Source organism: Hyperolius riggenbachi, chromosome 6 (genome assembly GCF_040937935.1).
Source record: "Hyperolius riggenbachi isolate aHypRig1 chromosome 6, aHypRig1.pri, whole genome shotgun sequence".
Lineage (NCBI taxonomy): Eukaryota > Metazoa > Chordata > Amphibia > Anura > Hyperoliidae > Hyperolius > Hyperolius riggenbachi.
Genome location: NC_090651.1, coordinates 365,162,481 through 365,179,041, shown reverse-complemented (window position 1 = coordinate 365,179,041; position 16,561 = coordinate 365,162,481). Strand labels below are relative to the sequence as shown.

The window sequence follows — 16,561 nt, the reverse complement described above, 5'->3', positions numbered from 1 at the left end:
AATCCTAATTAGCTGATTATGATTCTTACTGATCCCCTCCTCATCCCTTAGGCTACTTTTACACTGGGATGTTGCGTTTTGATGCGACGTTACAGTCGCAACGCAAACTAACAACGCAACGTCCCAAAATTGTCACAACGCAACTCTATGCCCTGTTATCGGCGCATACAGTAGGGCATACAGGTAATGAAAAATAGGCTTCCAGGTCATTACTGAGCATGTGCAAACAGTCCAACGCGGCTAATAACGTGTATAACACACAGCATGCAGCGCTTTCTAATAATGCGACGCGTTACACACAAACGCAACGTGTGCACTGGGAATGTGGCACGGACTTAGTATTGCTGTGCGTTAGTCCGCGTTAAAACATTTTCTAACGTGCGACTTTAACGGCACACTGTGAAAGAGGCTTCGAAAAAGTCTGTGGAAAATCATTGGCATGGCAACTAAGAAAAAAAAGAAAAGAAAATAACAAAAAAAAATAATGCAACCTCCATATCCTTTTCCTTGCGGTTATTTTTTGAATAGATTAGAATTTTTTCAGCCAATGGCAGTGTGATTGTCGTGAAAAGCGATCATTCTGCATCTCATCTCGATAAGATCTGTGCTGTGCAGTCTTATTGTATTCCTGGATGAAAGTCAATTAAATTTCAGGCAATTCCAATGAGATTTGCTTTAGAATCAACACGTTGGTATCCCATTCAAATGAAGGTCTGGGCTATGATGCTGTCAGACTGTCAGACTGGACTGCTACACTGGGTTTTGTGTATTGATGGGCCCACTGTGAAAAAAAAGAGAGAAAAATGTCTCATTTTACCAATGCATACATATATCAACCGACATCCCCTCCCCCCCCCCCAAAAAAAATCGCTAAGCACTAGTGAGTTCTAAAATCAGACAACAAGACCATCGACTAATTCAATTGCATTTATCTCCTGGCCTGGAGGAAGAGAACTTGCTTGGGTAATGCAATCGCCCGGCAGCAAGTTATTCCCTCCATGAAGTTTATCACCCACTGGGAAGCATTTTTTGCTGTCAAACATGAGTGAGATCTTTTCACTTTACTAAGGAGATCCCAGATACCCATCTTTTACATGGTTCTGAGTCATTTTTTACTCACTACCTATTTATTTATTTTAAAAAAAAAGGGTTAAAAAAAGTTTTCTGCTGTGTATATACTGTATATATACACATGTATATACATAGACTGCATACATATATATATATATATATATATATATATATATATATATATATATATATATATATATATATATATATATATATATATATATATATATACAGTACATATACAGTATACAGCCACATAAAAAAAAAAAGTTCATGGCCACTTTAAACTTAGCCTCACCCCCACTGATGTCACGTGCAACCGCTGCACTGATTGGTCCCCGGGACAAGAGCGGAAATGTGGGGATCCCGGCGGCCAGAAATACTGCAAACAGCTAGGGACAGAGGCTGGAGTCCCGCTGCGCAGCGCCGATTCCTAATCAGCATAGGAAACAATGTAATTCTCTACCCTGACCTACTGCTCACAGCTCATTTTTCCTACTCCAAGCTCAGGTCGGGGTTACCACCAGGGAGGTTATAGAAGAATTAAAGGAGGCTCCCAGATTCTAATATAAGCCCTTCGGACCTATGCAACCTCACCTCCTCCTGGGCACCAGAGGTGGGGGTAGAATGCCCTGTCCAGAATATGGACAAGAGCTCTGTAGGAGAGAGGAAGGCATTTTAACCTCCTGAGCGGTATGGACGAGCTCAGCTCGTCCATCACCGCCGGAGGCTGCCGCTCAGGCCCTGCTGGGCCGATTTTCTTCAAATAAAAAGCAGCACACGCAGCCGGCACTTTGCCAGCCGTGTGTGCTGCCTGATCGCCGCCGCTCTGCGGCGATCCGCCGCGAGTAGCGGCGAAAGAGGGTCCCCCCAGCCGCCCGAGCCCTGCGCAGCCGGACCAATCAGTTCCGGCCAGCGCTAAGGGCTGGATCGGAGGCGGCTGACGTCAGGACGTCGGCTGACGTCCATGACGTCACTCCGCTCGTCGCCATGGCAACGAGGAAAGCCAAACAAGGAAGGCTGCTCATTGCGGCCTTCCTTGTTTATTCTGGGCGCCGGAGGCGATCGGAAGAACGCCTCCGGAGCGCCCTCTAGTGGGCTTTCATGCAGCCAACTTTCAGTTGGCTGCATGAAATAGTTTTTTTTTTATTAAAAAAAACCCCTCCCGCAGCCTCCCTGGCGATCTCAATAGAACGCCGGGGAGGTTAAACCCCCTCTTTCAAAGCCTCCATGTCTTGTATGATGTGGGTAGGTATGGCTAGTATGGCTAAACCTCAAGCAGGTTAATTCAGCCATCCTGGCTATACAAGTCTGCAGGGTTGAGACACATTTGATTAACCATTCATGCCGCTCGGACCTTAGCCCAATGCTAAGCTAAAGTCTAGAGCCGCATGGACGCGCTAGTCACGTCCCTGCAGTTTGTGGGGTTTGCAGGCGATTGTGCAGGCAAATGTCCACAATAGCGCTGTTACCGGGAGCAGGGGGAGATTGGCTGCAGGAGACAAAAGTCCCCTGTGTCAATCCGTACATTAACGCTGAGAATAAACACTGTGTTATTGCGTCGGCTCTGTGTAAGAATAAACACTGAACAAAAACAGTGTTTATTCTTACATAGAGCTGACGCAATATCTCCCGCTGTGATTTCTGCCCCCCCCCCTTTCCCGATCGTTACATTTATGAATGGAAACAAAGTTTATGAATGGGAACAAAGTTCCAATTCATTAATCTACCCACCAACACTGTGATTTCAGGTTTCCATTGTCACTTCCCTAGTTACAATGTAGCAATACATTGTATCCTACTTAACGTACTTGTACGCTACATAGAATTTTGTTTGGCAATGACATCTTGTGTCCAAATAGTAAAATATACCTACTGACTTTAGGGAAAAAAATATATAATAATATCTATGTCAAGAGGGCGTATAATTATTAAAAAATGGGCTAAAAATTAGTGATGGATGTAAAACTGAAAGAATGCACCTTTATTTCCATATAAAATATTGTCACCATACATTATACTAGGGATATAATTTTAACATTGCAATACCCGGGACAAATAAAATGTGTGGATTTTAATTATGCTAGCATGAATAAAAACTGGTAGCATGAATTTAAAACTATAATGGTTGAAAGCTGAAAAATAATGATTTTTTTTCAATTTTTTCTTATTATTCCCATTATAATGCATTTAGAATAAAATAATTCTTAGCATAATGAACCACCCAAAGAAAGCCTAATTGGTGGTGGAAAAAACAAGGTATAGATTATATTGTTGTGATACATAGTGATAAAGTTATTGGGGAATTAATGGGAGGAGCGCTGAAATGTGAAAATTCCTCTCGTCCATAATGTAAAAAATACCCGCGGGCTGAAAGGGTAAAGCTTTGGAGCTGGGGCTACATTCTTTACTTAAAAAATGGGGAAAAAATGGCATCACACCCCTTTTCACTTATGCAGGCTAGTATAGCCAAGATAGCTGAGTACACCTGAGTCAACCTTGTAAAGGCCTCCATCATACTAGACATACCAGCTCACATGGTACATGATATGGAGGACTCTGTAAGGGCTGGTGCACACCAGAGCGGTTCTGGAGCGTTTTTTTTTTAATGCTTGCAGGGGGAAAACCGATTGGCTAATGAAAGTGAATGGGCTGGTGCACACCAGAGCGGCTCGTTTTTTCCACAAACGCTAACTCGGGGGCTGCAGCATTTTTTAGATTTCTGAGGCGTTTCTGTCTCGATGTTAAAGTATAGGAAATTGGGAAACAGCTCTGAAAAACGCTAGATCAGAGCGGTTTTCAAGGCGTTTTTGTTACAGAAGCTGTTCAGTAACAGCTTTACTGTAACAATATTTGAAATCTGCGTCTTTAAACATACCTGAATCGCTCTGAAATCTGCTTCAAAAACCTCTAGCGTTTTGCAGATCTGCTAGAGGTTTTTGGTGTGCATTGGTCGAGAGGGTTGACAAAGCCTCCCCTTCTCCTACAGAGCCCTTGTCAAATATATTGTGGGATAGTTACCTATCCTATTGGCGTATCAACTGCACCCCTGCCACCGCTGCCCATCTGTTCCAGTTTAAGGATATTTAAAGTGTACCTGAGATGTAATTATTGGGTGTATTTATACTTAACTGGTGCATCCTACAGCCCCATGAGGTGTGTGGGCTCCCTTTCCATCCTCTCTGACCTCTCCGTTTACTTGATATCCCTCTAGGTAATCTGGGCAGTCGCAGGCAGTCATGAGCTTCTGCACATGTGTAGCCCGGCAGTGAGTGTGCCCCCCCCATGTGCTCCCATACCCAGGAGTGCTCTGTGAACAGAAGGTTCCTGACTGCGGAATCACGATGGGGGCTGCACGCATGGCCGGGCCATTTACTGGGGGAAAGGGGGCATCAAGTGAATGGAGCAGCCGGAGAGGACAAGAAGGGAGTCTACGCAGGAGAATTTGGGGAAAACAAGCTGATCAGAGGACATAACAGTTATCTAGTTGTGCTGTAATATTGCTGCAATATAATTAGCAGTCAGGGGTTGTATACACCACTCCTTACTGGCTGCTTGTCTTGTTACACTTCTGGTTCTGCAGCATGTAATTACAAAGCCTTGTCTGTTCAGTGCTGTCCACGCTGGGAGGGAGGGAAACATTGGTAAACACACACAGATAATGGCTTTGTAAGCAGTCAGATAAGTGAAGACAATAAATACACATTGCTGGAATCTTAGCCCCATACCACCACCTGAATAAGATTCTTTCAACTAGGTGATTACTAGACTATACACTGAGAGCTTAATAGCACCCAACACCAGCTGCCCCCACCCCCCCCCCCCTTGCAGGAACATGGTCTAGTCCTGCAGAACCGACACCTTCTTGTATCTGAAGTTGTTAGGATGATTTTGCAGCACAGAGCTGTGTGAGGGGAGAAATTGCTCCTAGTACTTGTGGCAATGTGTGCCCTCACATACAGCATTTCTTAAAAAGTTGCTTTAATCTATAATTGTCCTTTAATGAAAAAATGCAAAATAAACTGCACATACTATTACTGTTCCCATTTCAAGATATTGTGTCTGACCTACAAATCCGTCCACAAAACCTGTCCAACCTACATTTCTGGTCTTACTCAGAGATACACACCAAGCCGCTCACTCCGCTCCTCCAATGAACTTCGCCTGACCATCCCCTACATCACCCAGTCCCATGCACGCCTCCAAGACTTCTCAAGAGCCGCTCCAACACTATGGAGCTCCCTACCTCCACCCACTAGGGCAGCCCCCTCCTTCAACACCTTCAAGAAGGCCCTCAAAACTCACCTTTTCACTCTGGCCTACCACCCCTCACAATTGCTCTAAACCCGCAGCTGAACTCTGGTCCCCTACCTTTCGTGTCCTTACCTCTCCCTCTAGATTGTAAGCCTTTGGGCAGGGTCCTCATCCTTTTGTGTGCTACCTAAACTTGCACCTCCATTACTGTGAACCCATGCTATGCATCTGAGTGAACCTAACTTGCCTAATTTCCATGCTCCCCTCCAGTGACTGACTAAGCATTACCTGGTACTCATACTGTGCTGTGTGATCTGGTTTTCTTGTATTCCTGTATTGTCATATTGCTGTATGTCACCCCTAAATATTGTCTGTAACCTAAATTAATGTCCAGCGCTGCGTAATATGTTGGCGCTTTATAAATACAATAAATAATAAAAATAATAATAATAATAATAAAAGCTTAGTGGGCTGTGGAGTGTCTCACACAGAGAGATGCAATAGTTCTGTCGGAATACAATGAATAAAAAAAACAATGGAGTGGTACTGTGCCTGCAACTTAATGTGGCCACAATAGCAGTAGTGTGCACAGCAATGGTTGTCAGTGGGCTGTGGAGTGTCACACACAAAATAAAAAACAGGAGACCGATGTACTGGCCCTCAAAAGGGCTATTTGGGGTGCTTTCAGCAAGTAGTCAGAGAGGAACAAGAACACAGGCCAAATGCTTTCCCAACGTGGACAGCGGAAATTCGCCGGCAACTGTCCTCCGGCGAACAGTTCAGGCCATCTCTAATAGAAAATCAGCCAGGCTCCTGCATGTAGTTTCACCCCATTGGCAAGAAAGACATTGTCGCTTTCTATCAGGGAAGCTCGGATACCCCTTTTAAAAATCCGGATTGACCCGGATCTAAATACCGAGATATCCAGATCGGATATTCGGATCTGACCTTTTGGGTATCCGAATAGAATCGGGTATTCGACCCCAGTACCTGGGATATCCGGGCAAATTTGGATAACTGGATAGAAAAACCGGAAGTGGCCTTTAAATTGCTTTAAAAACGTTTTTTAGGGTAAATGAGGCATGTAGCATCATAATTTTTTAAAGGGGAACACTAATTGATGATGTGGGGACTTAAACCCCCCCCCCCCCAAAAAAAAAAAATGGCTGTCAATTAACATCAGGACTAGGTTCCAGACAGTGGTCGTGCAGCCCACATTGTGTCCAAAATCCAACCGCACAACTGGGATATGGCAGTTTTCAGCCCAGACACCTCCACAAAATTATATTGTGTTTTAGGTTAAATATAGGTGGTATGAGCACAGCAGCAGTGGCCTGTGACACCCTGGCGGTGGGAGCAGCAAAGGCAGCAGGAGCAGGGCAATGCAGCAGCAGCAGGTGTAACATCTGCCAGGAGCATACTGGACGTGGCACGTGGCACTTTGCACGTGGCACTTTGAACTTTGCACGTGGCACTTTGTATGTGCCACGTGACAAGTTCCACGTGCAAAGTGCCACATGCAAAGTACCACTTGCCAAGAGCAAAGTGCCACGTGCAAAATGCAAAGTGCCACCTGCCACGTGCAAAGTGCCACGTGCAAAGTGCCACGTGCCAAGTGCCAAGTGCCACGTGCAAAGTGCCACCTGCCACGTGCATAGTGCCACGTTACACGTGCCAATTGCCAAGGGCCATGTGCCAAGTGCCACGTGCCGAGTGACAGTCAGACTGCAGAGGAGAAGACACTAACTCTCACACTGGCACTGCTCAGCATCACAGCAGTTCTGTAGTAAGCTAACACAGTAGTACTACTACTCTAACAACTACTAGCACTGACTGCAGTTCTACAGTACTAACTACACACTAACACAGTAATCCTATTCTCTAATCCCTCACCTAACCTATACTGTAGCTAGCTAGGGCTAATAGCTGTCCAGCAGGCAGCAGCTGGCCTGGTCTGTGCACAGCACACACACAGACACATAGCAGCTGCAGCAGCCCTGGAGCACACACTCTGACTGTTACACAATTAAATCAAGATAATTAACAATACAACAATAGTGTAGGGATAGTGAATGGGTTAATCACTGAACAGCTTTAGGTTTATCACTGTGTACAGCACTTGCTGGGCCAGCAGCACTGGAACATGTCTCTCAGTGAGCATTCACAAGCAAGGGACGATCTGTCTCATCATGGCAGCCCTCCTTATTATACAGGGGGGCTGGCCAGTGTTCCTTTCTGTGATTGGGTGCCAGGGCTTAGGCTGGGAGCCCTCTGATTGGCTCAATGAGGTCAGGTGGGGCTGGCCAGGGTTTCCCTCTGTGATTAGTTGCTAGGGCTTCTGCTGGGAGCCCTCTGATTGGCTCAATGATGCCCTGGACCTCTTACAGTATCTCAATAGTCGGATTTCTGCGGATATCCGCATTGCCAGCAAACTATCTGCAGATAGCTATCTGGATTTCTACAGAAATCCGGTATCTGGAATCCGAATCGGATAGCTGAAAAATGGTCGGATATCTGGGTTAGACCGGATATCCGGAATCCAGATGAGCACCACTGCTTTCTATATCACATAGAGAAAGGCCACTGCCATATTGGGAAAGGGGGCAGAGATACACACAGGAAACCAGCCCATTTGGGGCTCCAGAGAAGATTCTTACAATGAAGATTATTAGCGTACATCGGTGTTTTTTATGTACTCCAGAGGTGATTTTTTTTTTAGTTAGTTATGTTTTTGTTGTTGTTCTTGTTTTTGTTGGACTATTTTTACTTACCAGCTGGTTATGTCTTTTGCTGTCCAAGATTCAATGAGCTGTTGGATGCCAGTAACACTTGTTCCATCTGGAGTCTGAAAATCATCTGCTAACACACCATTAAACTTTCCACAAGCACCACACAGTTCTTCTGATATTCCATCTCTGACGGTTACTTTTACCTCTCCGTTAGTGTTTAGTACAATGGTCACGTACTGACCGATCTGGACAACGACAGATGTGCTTGTACTGCTGACTATGACTGATATCGAATTTGACACATTTAATGAAAGTGGAATTGGCACTCCATTCAACTAAAATAATGAAAAACAAAACGTACAGTTAGTAACTATTATAAAAATAGGACTTCACTTTTTTATTTTTTATCATTTTATTTGGTTAGGGCCAATTGTCAGACCTGTGTTGTCACCCCATAGAATGATTTTTTCTTCAAACTTATGTATCATCATTTAATTACAAATGTTTTTGTCACACACACATCTCCAACTTTAAACCATTATTTTTAAAAGGAAACAAAATAATATCTTTGAGTTCTAATTTTTCCAGTTTTAGGATGCGTAAGGAAAACGTGTATCCACATGCCAAAAAGTCAAAAGAGCACTCAAAAAGTCAGGCATTACTATAGGTGAATTATGCATAAACTTGCATATCTGAGGCTACAGTCACATCATGAAACGCAGATGGCCGTGCATTCGGAACGCAACGCATACAAACGCACGCCATCTGCGTTTCTATGCATTGCATGGCTGATCCCATTCACTGAAAGTGAATGGGTCAACCGCGCGTTTTGGTAACCGCACTGGTCCAGAACGCATGCAGTGTTAACATCTGTCAGTGCAGTCTATGCACTGTCTGAAGTTGTGCGTGTCTGCCTCCTGCATGTGCTGCTGAAATCCGGACAGCAACTCATGCAGTGTGAATGGGGCCTTACGGGGCCCATACACCTAACGATTTTCCCGCCGATGTACAGTACAGCAGATTCGATCACTGTGATCGAATCTGCTGTGAAATCAATGCGCAAATGCTGACAGAACGATAAATTTCTGTCCAAAATCAATTGTTCCCGTCGATTCCCATCAATCCGTCCGTGCGGAAGATTGCGCTCGATTGCCGGCGGTTCGGGAGCACATCGATAGCGGCGTGCGAATGTCTGACGACCGACGCTAGCTGCAATACATTACCTGTTCCGCAGGTGCATATCCCCGCTCTCTCCACTGTCCTCTTCTCCGCGCTGGGCTCCGGGTCCGGCTGGCTTCACTCAACTTCCTGTCCCGGCAGGAAGTTTAAACAGTATAGTGCCCTCTACTGTTTAAACTTCCCCCAGACAGGAAGTTTAGTGAAGCAGCAGTCCTGGAGCTCGGAGTGGAGAAGAGACAGTGGAGACCGGGGGACTCGCGCCGGCCGGATCAGGTAATGTATGTAGGGGGGGGGGGGGGGGCGACAGCTTCACAGATTGTAATCGGTTTCATGCTGAAATCAATTCACAATCTGTTTTCAGTAAAGGCAGCCATACGATCCCTCTCTGATCAGATTTGATCAGTGAGGGATCTGTCTGTTGGTCGATCTGATGGCAAATCGACCAGTGTATGGCTACCTTTAGTGTCCTGGGCCATATGCCATTTTCACATGGTCAAAACATGTAATAATGGTACTTATTAAAAAGGACGCCCCATTCAAATCAATACAAACCTTTTTTTCTCAGATTCAGTCAAAGAGAAGAGAAAGATGGGCACAGCTGCTTAAAATACCCTTTATTGTGGCTGGGTAGACCCAAAAGATTACAGCAGTGGGGGGAAAAATCTTTTGTGTCTATCCAGCCACAATAAAGGGTATTTTAGGCAGCTGTGCCCGTCTTTCTCCTGTCTTTCTCGACTGGATCTGTGGACTACTACTAGAGCACGCTGCAAGTAAGCCCAGCGTGGCAGTATCCATCCCTGCTGCATTTAGTGCCAGTGTCTTGTGTTCTCTTACATTGAACACATTTTTTTCTATTGGCGCTAACTGTATCAAAAGGGCGCTGCATAAATATAAAACAACTATATCGCTTTTTGGGCTTGATTCACTAAACCGTGATAACTCAAATGTCACACCTTATCAAAGATATCACTCCTTATTAAAGTTAACACGCCTTGTCAGAGTAGCATAGCGAGTGCTAGGAACCCGCAGGGGCTCAAGGCAGGACGAGTGCCATTGCCAATTAGCAGACATACGTTTGGAGCGCTCACTATGCTACTCTGATAAGGTGTGTTTGCTTTGATAAGGTGTGATATCTTTGATAAGGTGTGATATTTGAGTTATCAGGGTTTAGTGAATCAAGCCCTTTATCTTTACCATTCATTTCCAACTTTATCAATTACAATAGCCCATTATTTAACAAATAATCATTTCTATAATCTGTATAATAGTTTCTAAAACTTTTTCCCTATGCTTTCTCAGGAACAAATCATTTACATTTAAACTTTTTGCCTATGTAAGGGCCCATTTCCACTTGCGTGGTTGCCGCACCAAATACGCAGAGTTTCCCCACTGGCAAATCGCTCGGGGAAACTCTACCATAGGAAACAATAGCACCGCCGGCTGAATCGCTTGCGTTAGCATTTCTATCCGAATTGGTGCAAATCCCATAGCCGTGGGATAGGATTCGTGTGCGTATCCGCAGACCCGGAAATGCCGCCACGCGTCTCGCAGACACGTGCAGCAGAAGTGGAAACGGGCCCTTACAAATAGGGATTGTTAATGAGATGCAAATAATTTGAATTGATGCATCATTATGCAAGTTTTGTATGCAAATGTATGCAACTTGAACATGGACAAATCAAACCAAGAAGGATTACAGGAGAATGGTGGCTGACTGAGCGGAATGTATAAATATAAGCTCTTGCTCCCCTATCCACTTCATTGTAGGTTTTCTACGACATCTGGTAACCTTTAATGGACTTACGAGGCCAAATTATTAAAAAAAAAGTTAAAAAAGTGAAGTACCTGCATCTCTTTAAAAGACACGGAGGACGCCATCCACGGGTCCCTGCCGCTCAATAGACCCCCCGGCCTGTCACGACCGTAGGGCCCGGGTCGGCCCTAGAGCTGCGCAGCCGCACACGCGGCAGGTGCAGACTGCGCAGCTGTGGCCAGCTCCGGCGGCCATATTGGCAGAGGCAGGAGAGCCCGACCCGGGGCCCTGCGGTCGTGACAGGCCGGGGGGTCTATTGAGCGGCAGGGACCCGGCGGAATGACACGGAGGGAGCGGATGGCTTTTAAAGAGATGCAGGTACTTCACTTTTTTAACTTTTTTTTAATAATTTGGCCTCGTAAGTCCTTTAAGGAGCTAGAGGTGCCCCCAAGTATTAGGTAGGTAGAGGAACCTCAGTATTAAGTAGCTAGAGGTGCCCCTGACTGGGATCTCCTTAGTGAAATGCAGAGAGCCAGGTGGGTTACCTCTCATTTACACTCTCTTCAGGACTCTGCATAGGGAAGGAGGGAGGGGAGGGAGCCACCTTTCCATCATCAGGTGCCTGTAGGCATTTGCCTACAGTGCACTGGTGTACCTATGGGCCCTGCAGCCACTGCGCCTGCGGGGGGGCCCGCCCCCCCCACCCTGGGGCCCGCACGGGGCCGTTTTGTGGGAGCTGGAGGGGTGGCAGCATGAGGGGAAAGCCTTGGCCACAGTCGGTGGGGAGAGGGGAAGTTCCCCCCATCTCCCTCACCTCGGGGCTCTCCCCTCTGCGCTCCCCTCCAGCTAAAGTAATAGTGTGGCTGGGCAGCGGTGGGCAGATACATACCTTCCTTGCGTTCCACCGCATAATCTTCGCTCTGGCATCTGACGTCACTTCCGGGAGTGACGTCACTTCCGGAAGTGACGTCAGACGCCAGAGCGAAGATCATGCAGTGGAACACACGGAAGGTATGTATCTCCCCGCCGCTGCCCGCTGCCCACACTATAACTTTAGCTGGAGGGGAGCGCAGAGGGGAGAGCCTCGAGGTGAGGGAGAGGGGGGGGGACTTCCTCTCTCCCCACCGACTGTGGCCAAGGCTTTCCCCTCATGCTGCCACCCCTCCAGCCCCCACAAAATGGCCCCGAGCGGGCCCCAGGGGGAGGGGGGGGGCACTCTGAAATTTTGCAGGGGGCCTGTTGGGGCCTAGTTACGCCCCTGCTACAGTGCCTTATGGTAAATCCAGCATTGGCCAATGTACAAGTGAAACCGTCAATAGGATTTACCAGCAGTTCTCTTGTGATGGCCAAGTGATAAGGAGCTTGCATGTGCAAGCTACTTATCACCCCTAATCAGGGCTGCTCAAATCCAACCCGGGAGACATCCGGATAGTTGCTATCCGGATATCTCCCAGGAAAGCTGTGCGGGAGGGGGGGGGGGACGTCAATCTTACCAGAATGACGTCTTCTTCGGGTCCGTACATGTCGCCTCCCATGATACGTTCCAAGCGCCGCATGAGCCGGTCACGTGACTAAAAACACTTCCTCCTCCAACCCGGAAGGAGGAAGTGTTTGTAGTTACGTGACTGGTGCATGCGGCGCTTGGAACGCATCTTGGGAGGCGACACGTACGGACCCAAAGAAGACGTCATTCTGGTAAGATTGACCCCCCCGCACAGCTTTCCTGGGAGATATCCGGGTATCTTGCCCCAGGCACAGTTTGTTGAGTTCTTAAAAAGGCGGCAAAACTTGGACGGGGAAATAAACACTTGCCAGTTGGCAGCATTGATAGGCGGGCGAGTGACGCGTCGGCACGTCTGGGCTTATGTGTCGCTGGTAATGACGAGTGAGACTCGTCATTACCAGCAGGGAGATCTCTAGCTCCTTTGCAGCATTCCCCCTGTTCTATCCCCCCCCTTTTTGTTGCAATCCCCCTTTCATTCATCTCCGAGGGTGGCGATTTACTAGCAGCCATCCCCTGTTCGGTGTAATAGTACATACCGAGCCTTCGATCCTGCGGATGGATGTCACACAAGGTCTGCGTTGCAGCTCCGTCTTCCCTGCTGAGGACACAGGCACTCTGCTTGGTGACGTCACTAAGCCGCGTGTCTGAGTCCCATCAGAGAAGAAGGAGCTGCAGAGCTTGTGTGACATCCACAGGATCGAAGGCTCGGTAGACACAGTAGATCATCCCCTACTCCTCCAGTCCCTCCAGTCCATGGGCATTCACGATCTCGCCCTGACCTGGCTTTCATCCTACCTCTCTAACCGCTCCTTCACGACCGCCTTCAATGAGTCCTCATCCACCCCCAACCACCTCTCGGTGGGAGTCCCCCAAGGCTCAGTCCTTGCTGGCCCCTACTGTTCACCCTATACACGTCCTCCATTGGCAAGGTTATCTCCTCCATGGGTTTTAACTATCACCTGTATGCAGATGACACCCATATCTACCTCCACACCCCTGACATATCCACCATTACCATGGACAAGGTCTCCTCCTGGCTATCAGCCATCTCCTCCTGGATGTCCGCTAGGTTCCTGAAACTAAATCTAGACAAAACGGAATTTATGATCTTCCCACCCCGGTTATCCATGAACCTCCCAGATGTGCATGTCACTGTTAACCACACTACCATTTGTCCTACCTTTCAAGACCGCTGTCTGGGTGTCACCCTGGACTCTGCACTCTGCACTCCCCTTCACTCCCCACATCCAAAACCTCACAAAGTCCTGCAACTTCCACCTTCGTGACATCTGTATGATTCGCCCTTTCCTGACCTCTGCCACCACCAAATTCCTCATCCATGCCCTCATAATTTCCCGCCTTGACTACTGCAATGCCCTTCTGTCTGGTCTCCCTATGACCCGAACAGCCCCACTGCAGTCCATCATGAATGCGCCAGCCAGAATTATCCACTGCTCCCATCACTCTACCACGACAGATCCCCTCCTTGAATCCCTCCACTGGCTTCCTATCCAGTCCAGAATCAGATTCAAGATACTGTGTCTGACCTACAAATCTGTCCACAAAACCTGTCCAACCTACATTTCCGATCTTACTCAGAGATACACACCTAGCCGCTCTCTCCGCTCTTCCAATGAACTTTGTCTAACCGCCCCCCGCATCACCCAGTCCCATGCACGCCTCCAGGAATTCTCAAGAGCTACTCCAACACTATGGAACTCCCTCCACCCATTAGGGCAGCCCCCTCCTTCAACATCTTCAAGAAGGCCCCCAACACTCACCTTTTCACTCTGGCCTACTACCCCTTACAAGTGCTCTAAACCCACAGCTAAACTCTGGTCCCCTACCATTCGTGTCCTTACCTCTCCCTCTAGATTGTAAGTCTTTGGGCAGGGTCCTCCTCCTTTTGTGTCCTACCTGATCATGCACCTCCATTACTGTGAACCCATGATATGCATCTGAGTGAACCTAACTTGCCTAAGCTCCATGCTACCCTCCAGTGACTAAGCATTACCTTGTACTCATACTGTGCTGCAAGATCTGGTCTTTCTTGTATTCAGGTATTGTCATTTTGCTGTATGTCACCCCTAAGTATTGTCTGTAACCTAAACTAATGTCCAGCGCTGCGTAATATGTTGGCGCTTCATAAATACAATAAATAAATAAATAATGTATACTTACACCGGGCAGGGGATGGCTGCGGGGGGGTCGCCACATGGGGGAGTTCAGTAAATCGCCACCCTCGAACAGTAGGGATAAGAGCATAGGCGCCAAAACCTGACCTTGCCCCAGGCGCAACTTGGTCTAGATCTGTCCCTGTCCGGGTGGAGTGAGCGGTCCACCCGTTCTATCCACCTCACCACCTGGACTCATTTCCGGATACAGACAGAATGTAATGAGACCATACGATATAGGCAGGGGGAATATACCTTCTATCCAGGACCTGTCCATGTGGTCCTGTACACCTTTCTTGATCTTCTTAATGCTCTACATAAGCCATACCTACCTACTTGTACCATAGTATCCAATAAGTGCTTAGGGTGTGGTTTTCATGAAGTCAAATTGTACAATTAACTTAATTTTTTTTTTTTACTTGATCACCTACCCATGCTTCTTTGTCCTTCGATATTGTTATAAGGCCATTAGGGGACATTATATGGATCCTAGTGACTGCTTGATCATTAGGGGCACATTTTTGAACATCCGCCACGACTCGGAACCAGCTGCGGCAGTAGTTGCATATGGAGATCACCACAAAAGCTCCCAGAGGCACCGGACCTCCTGATGCTCCATCAAAAGTGGAGAAGGTTGCCGACGTAATCAGGCAATCTGCTTGTATGCTGTAGCAATTGCGCACTCCATATCGGACTTGACAGCGCTCAGTGCTCTTGCATGCCATGGGTTGGCAGGTCACCACTCCAGACTGGCACGTGCATTTCTGGGTGCAGTCCGAGTTCACAAAGCTGCTGCCATCCTGAAAATAAATACTTGTGTTAAATAATTATTATTGCAATAATACTGTACATGAAAAACATTGGAAGATGCAGTGGCGGACAAAGCCAGCAGTGAGCCCCTGTGCAGAATAAATTAAGGGGCCCCCATGTGAGTGGCCATGGTCATAACAGATTAGAGAAATCCTGATTTCCAATTCCATAAAAAAATCTGATTACTGCATTGCGATACCGATTACAAATTAAATCCAATACCGCTTCTGATTCCGATCAGAATCCGTTTCAAATCGGAATCCGATTCCAATCTCATGTCTGCAGTATAATGATTGAACCTATCTATTTAGTATGCTGCGGTGCAGAATTGGAAAATGATCAGAAAATGATTGGAAATCTGATCTGAATCGATATTGCCATGCGGTAATGACGGTTCAGTTTTTCTACAGAATCATTCTGAGTTTCCAGATATACTATCTGATTCTCTGACTGGCTTATTCATTCCAAATGCTGTGATTAGCCTAAAATTCCCGGTTATTGGTATCTCAAATTTTCAACGGAATTCTGATTACTGTACTATGATTACCAATTTCCCATCCGAAATGCAGATTTCCGGAAATATGGCTATTTCAATTTCAAATTTCAACATAACAAACCATGTTTGGATCAAAATAATGTCAATAGGATAAAAGTGCATGAACCTGGGTAACATTCTGTAGGCACTGTGTTATATAGCACACATTTTATACTTGTGTATGACTGGGTCACAAGAAAATATCCCCGTTCCTCGCGGTTTACAGAGAGAAATACATGGAGAAGAGCCTAAAGGATGATCAGGCTCTAACTGTGGTTCAGCTGCATGGACCGTAGAAGACATGAGGCCACTGTTTGGCTTCACAGCCTGCACAGGCCTATGTCCACCTCTAAAGCCTTTAAAGTTATATTTCAAAATCCTTGAATTAAAGTAGTATATCACCCGAAGTCCAAAATAGAATCCTAGTATCTCCTTCTTAGGTCCATCACCTAAGAAGGAGCAAATATTGATCACTTATTGCCCAGCAAATGAAAGGTTCAGTTCATACTGTTAGCTCTCTCCAACCTGGCCCCAACATAAATTAATACATTA

The 16,561-nt window shown here is 46.6% G+C and overlaps 1 protein-coding gene across 1 annotated transcript; it reads right to left on the bottom strand.

Moving 5' to 3' along the window:
• Positions 1–560: 560 nt before the first annotated feature.
• LOC137521915 (alpha-tectorin-like) lies at positions 561–15,452 on the bottom strand. The gene is made up of 3 exons (XM_068241792.1): positions 15,096–15,452; positions 8,097–8,389; positions 561–781 (listed from the first exon to the last, which is right to left on the bottom strand). Exons 1-3 carry the CDS (start codon positions 15,387–15,389, stop codon positions 751–753), a joined length of 618 nt encoding a protein of 205 aa, XP_068097893.1. The 5' UTR covers positions 15,390–15,452; the 3' UTR covers positions 561–750.
• Between the last annotated feature and the right edge of the window lie 1,109 nt (positions 15,453–16,561).

Coding starts and splice junctions, on each gene's coding strand:
- LOC137521915 (XM_068241792.1), bottom strand. CDS start 15,389: ATGGCATGCAAGAGCACTGAGCGCTGTCAAGTCCGATATGGAGTGCGC. Junction 8,390..15,095: donor CGAAGGACAAAGAAGCATGG/GTAGGTGATCAA, acceptor TCATTATTTTAG/TTGAATGGAGTGCCAATTCC. Junction 782..8,096: donor GCAAAAGACATAACCAGCTG/GTAAGTAAAAAT, acceptor TTTTTTTCACAG/TGGGCCCATCAATACACAAA.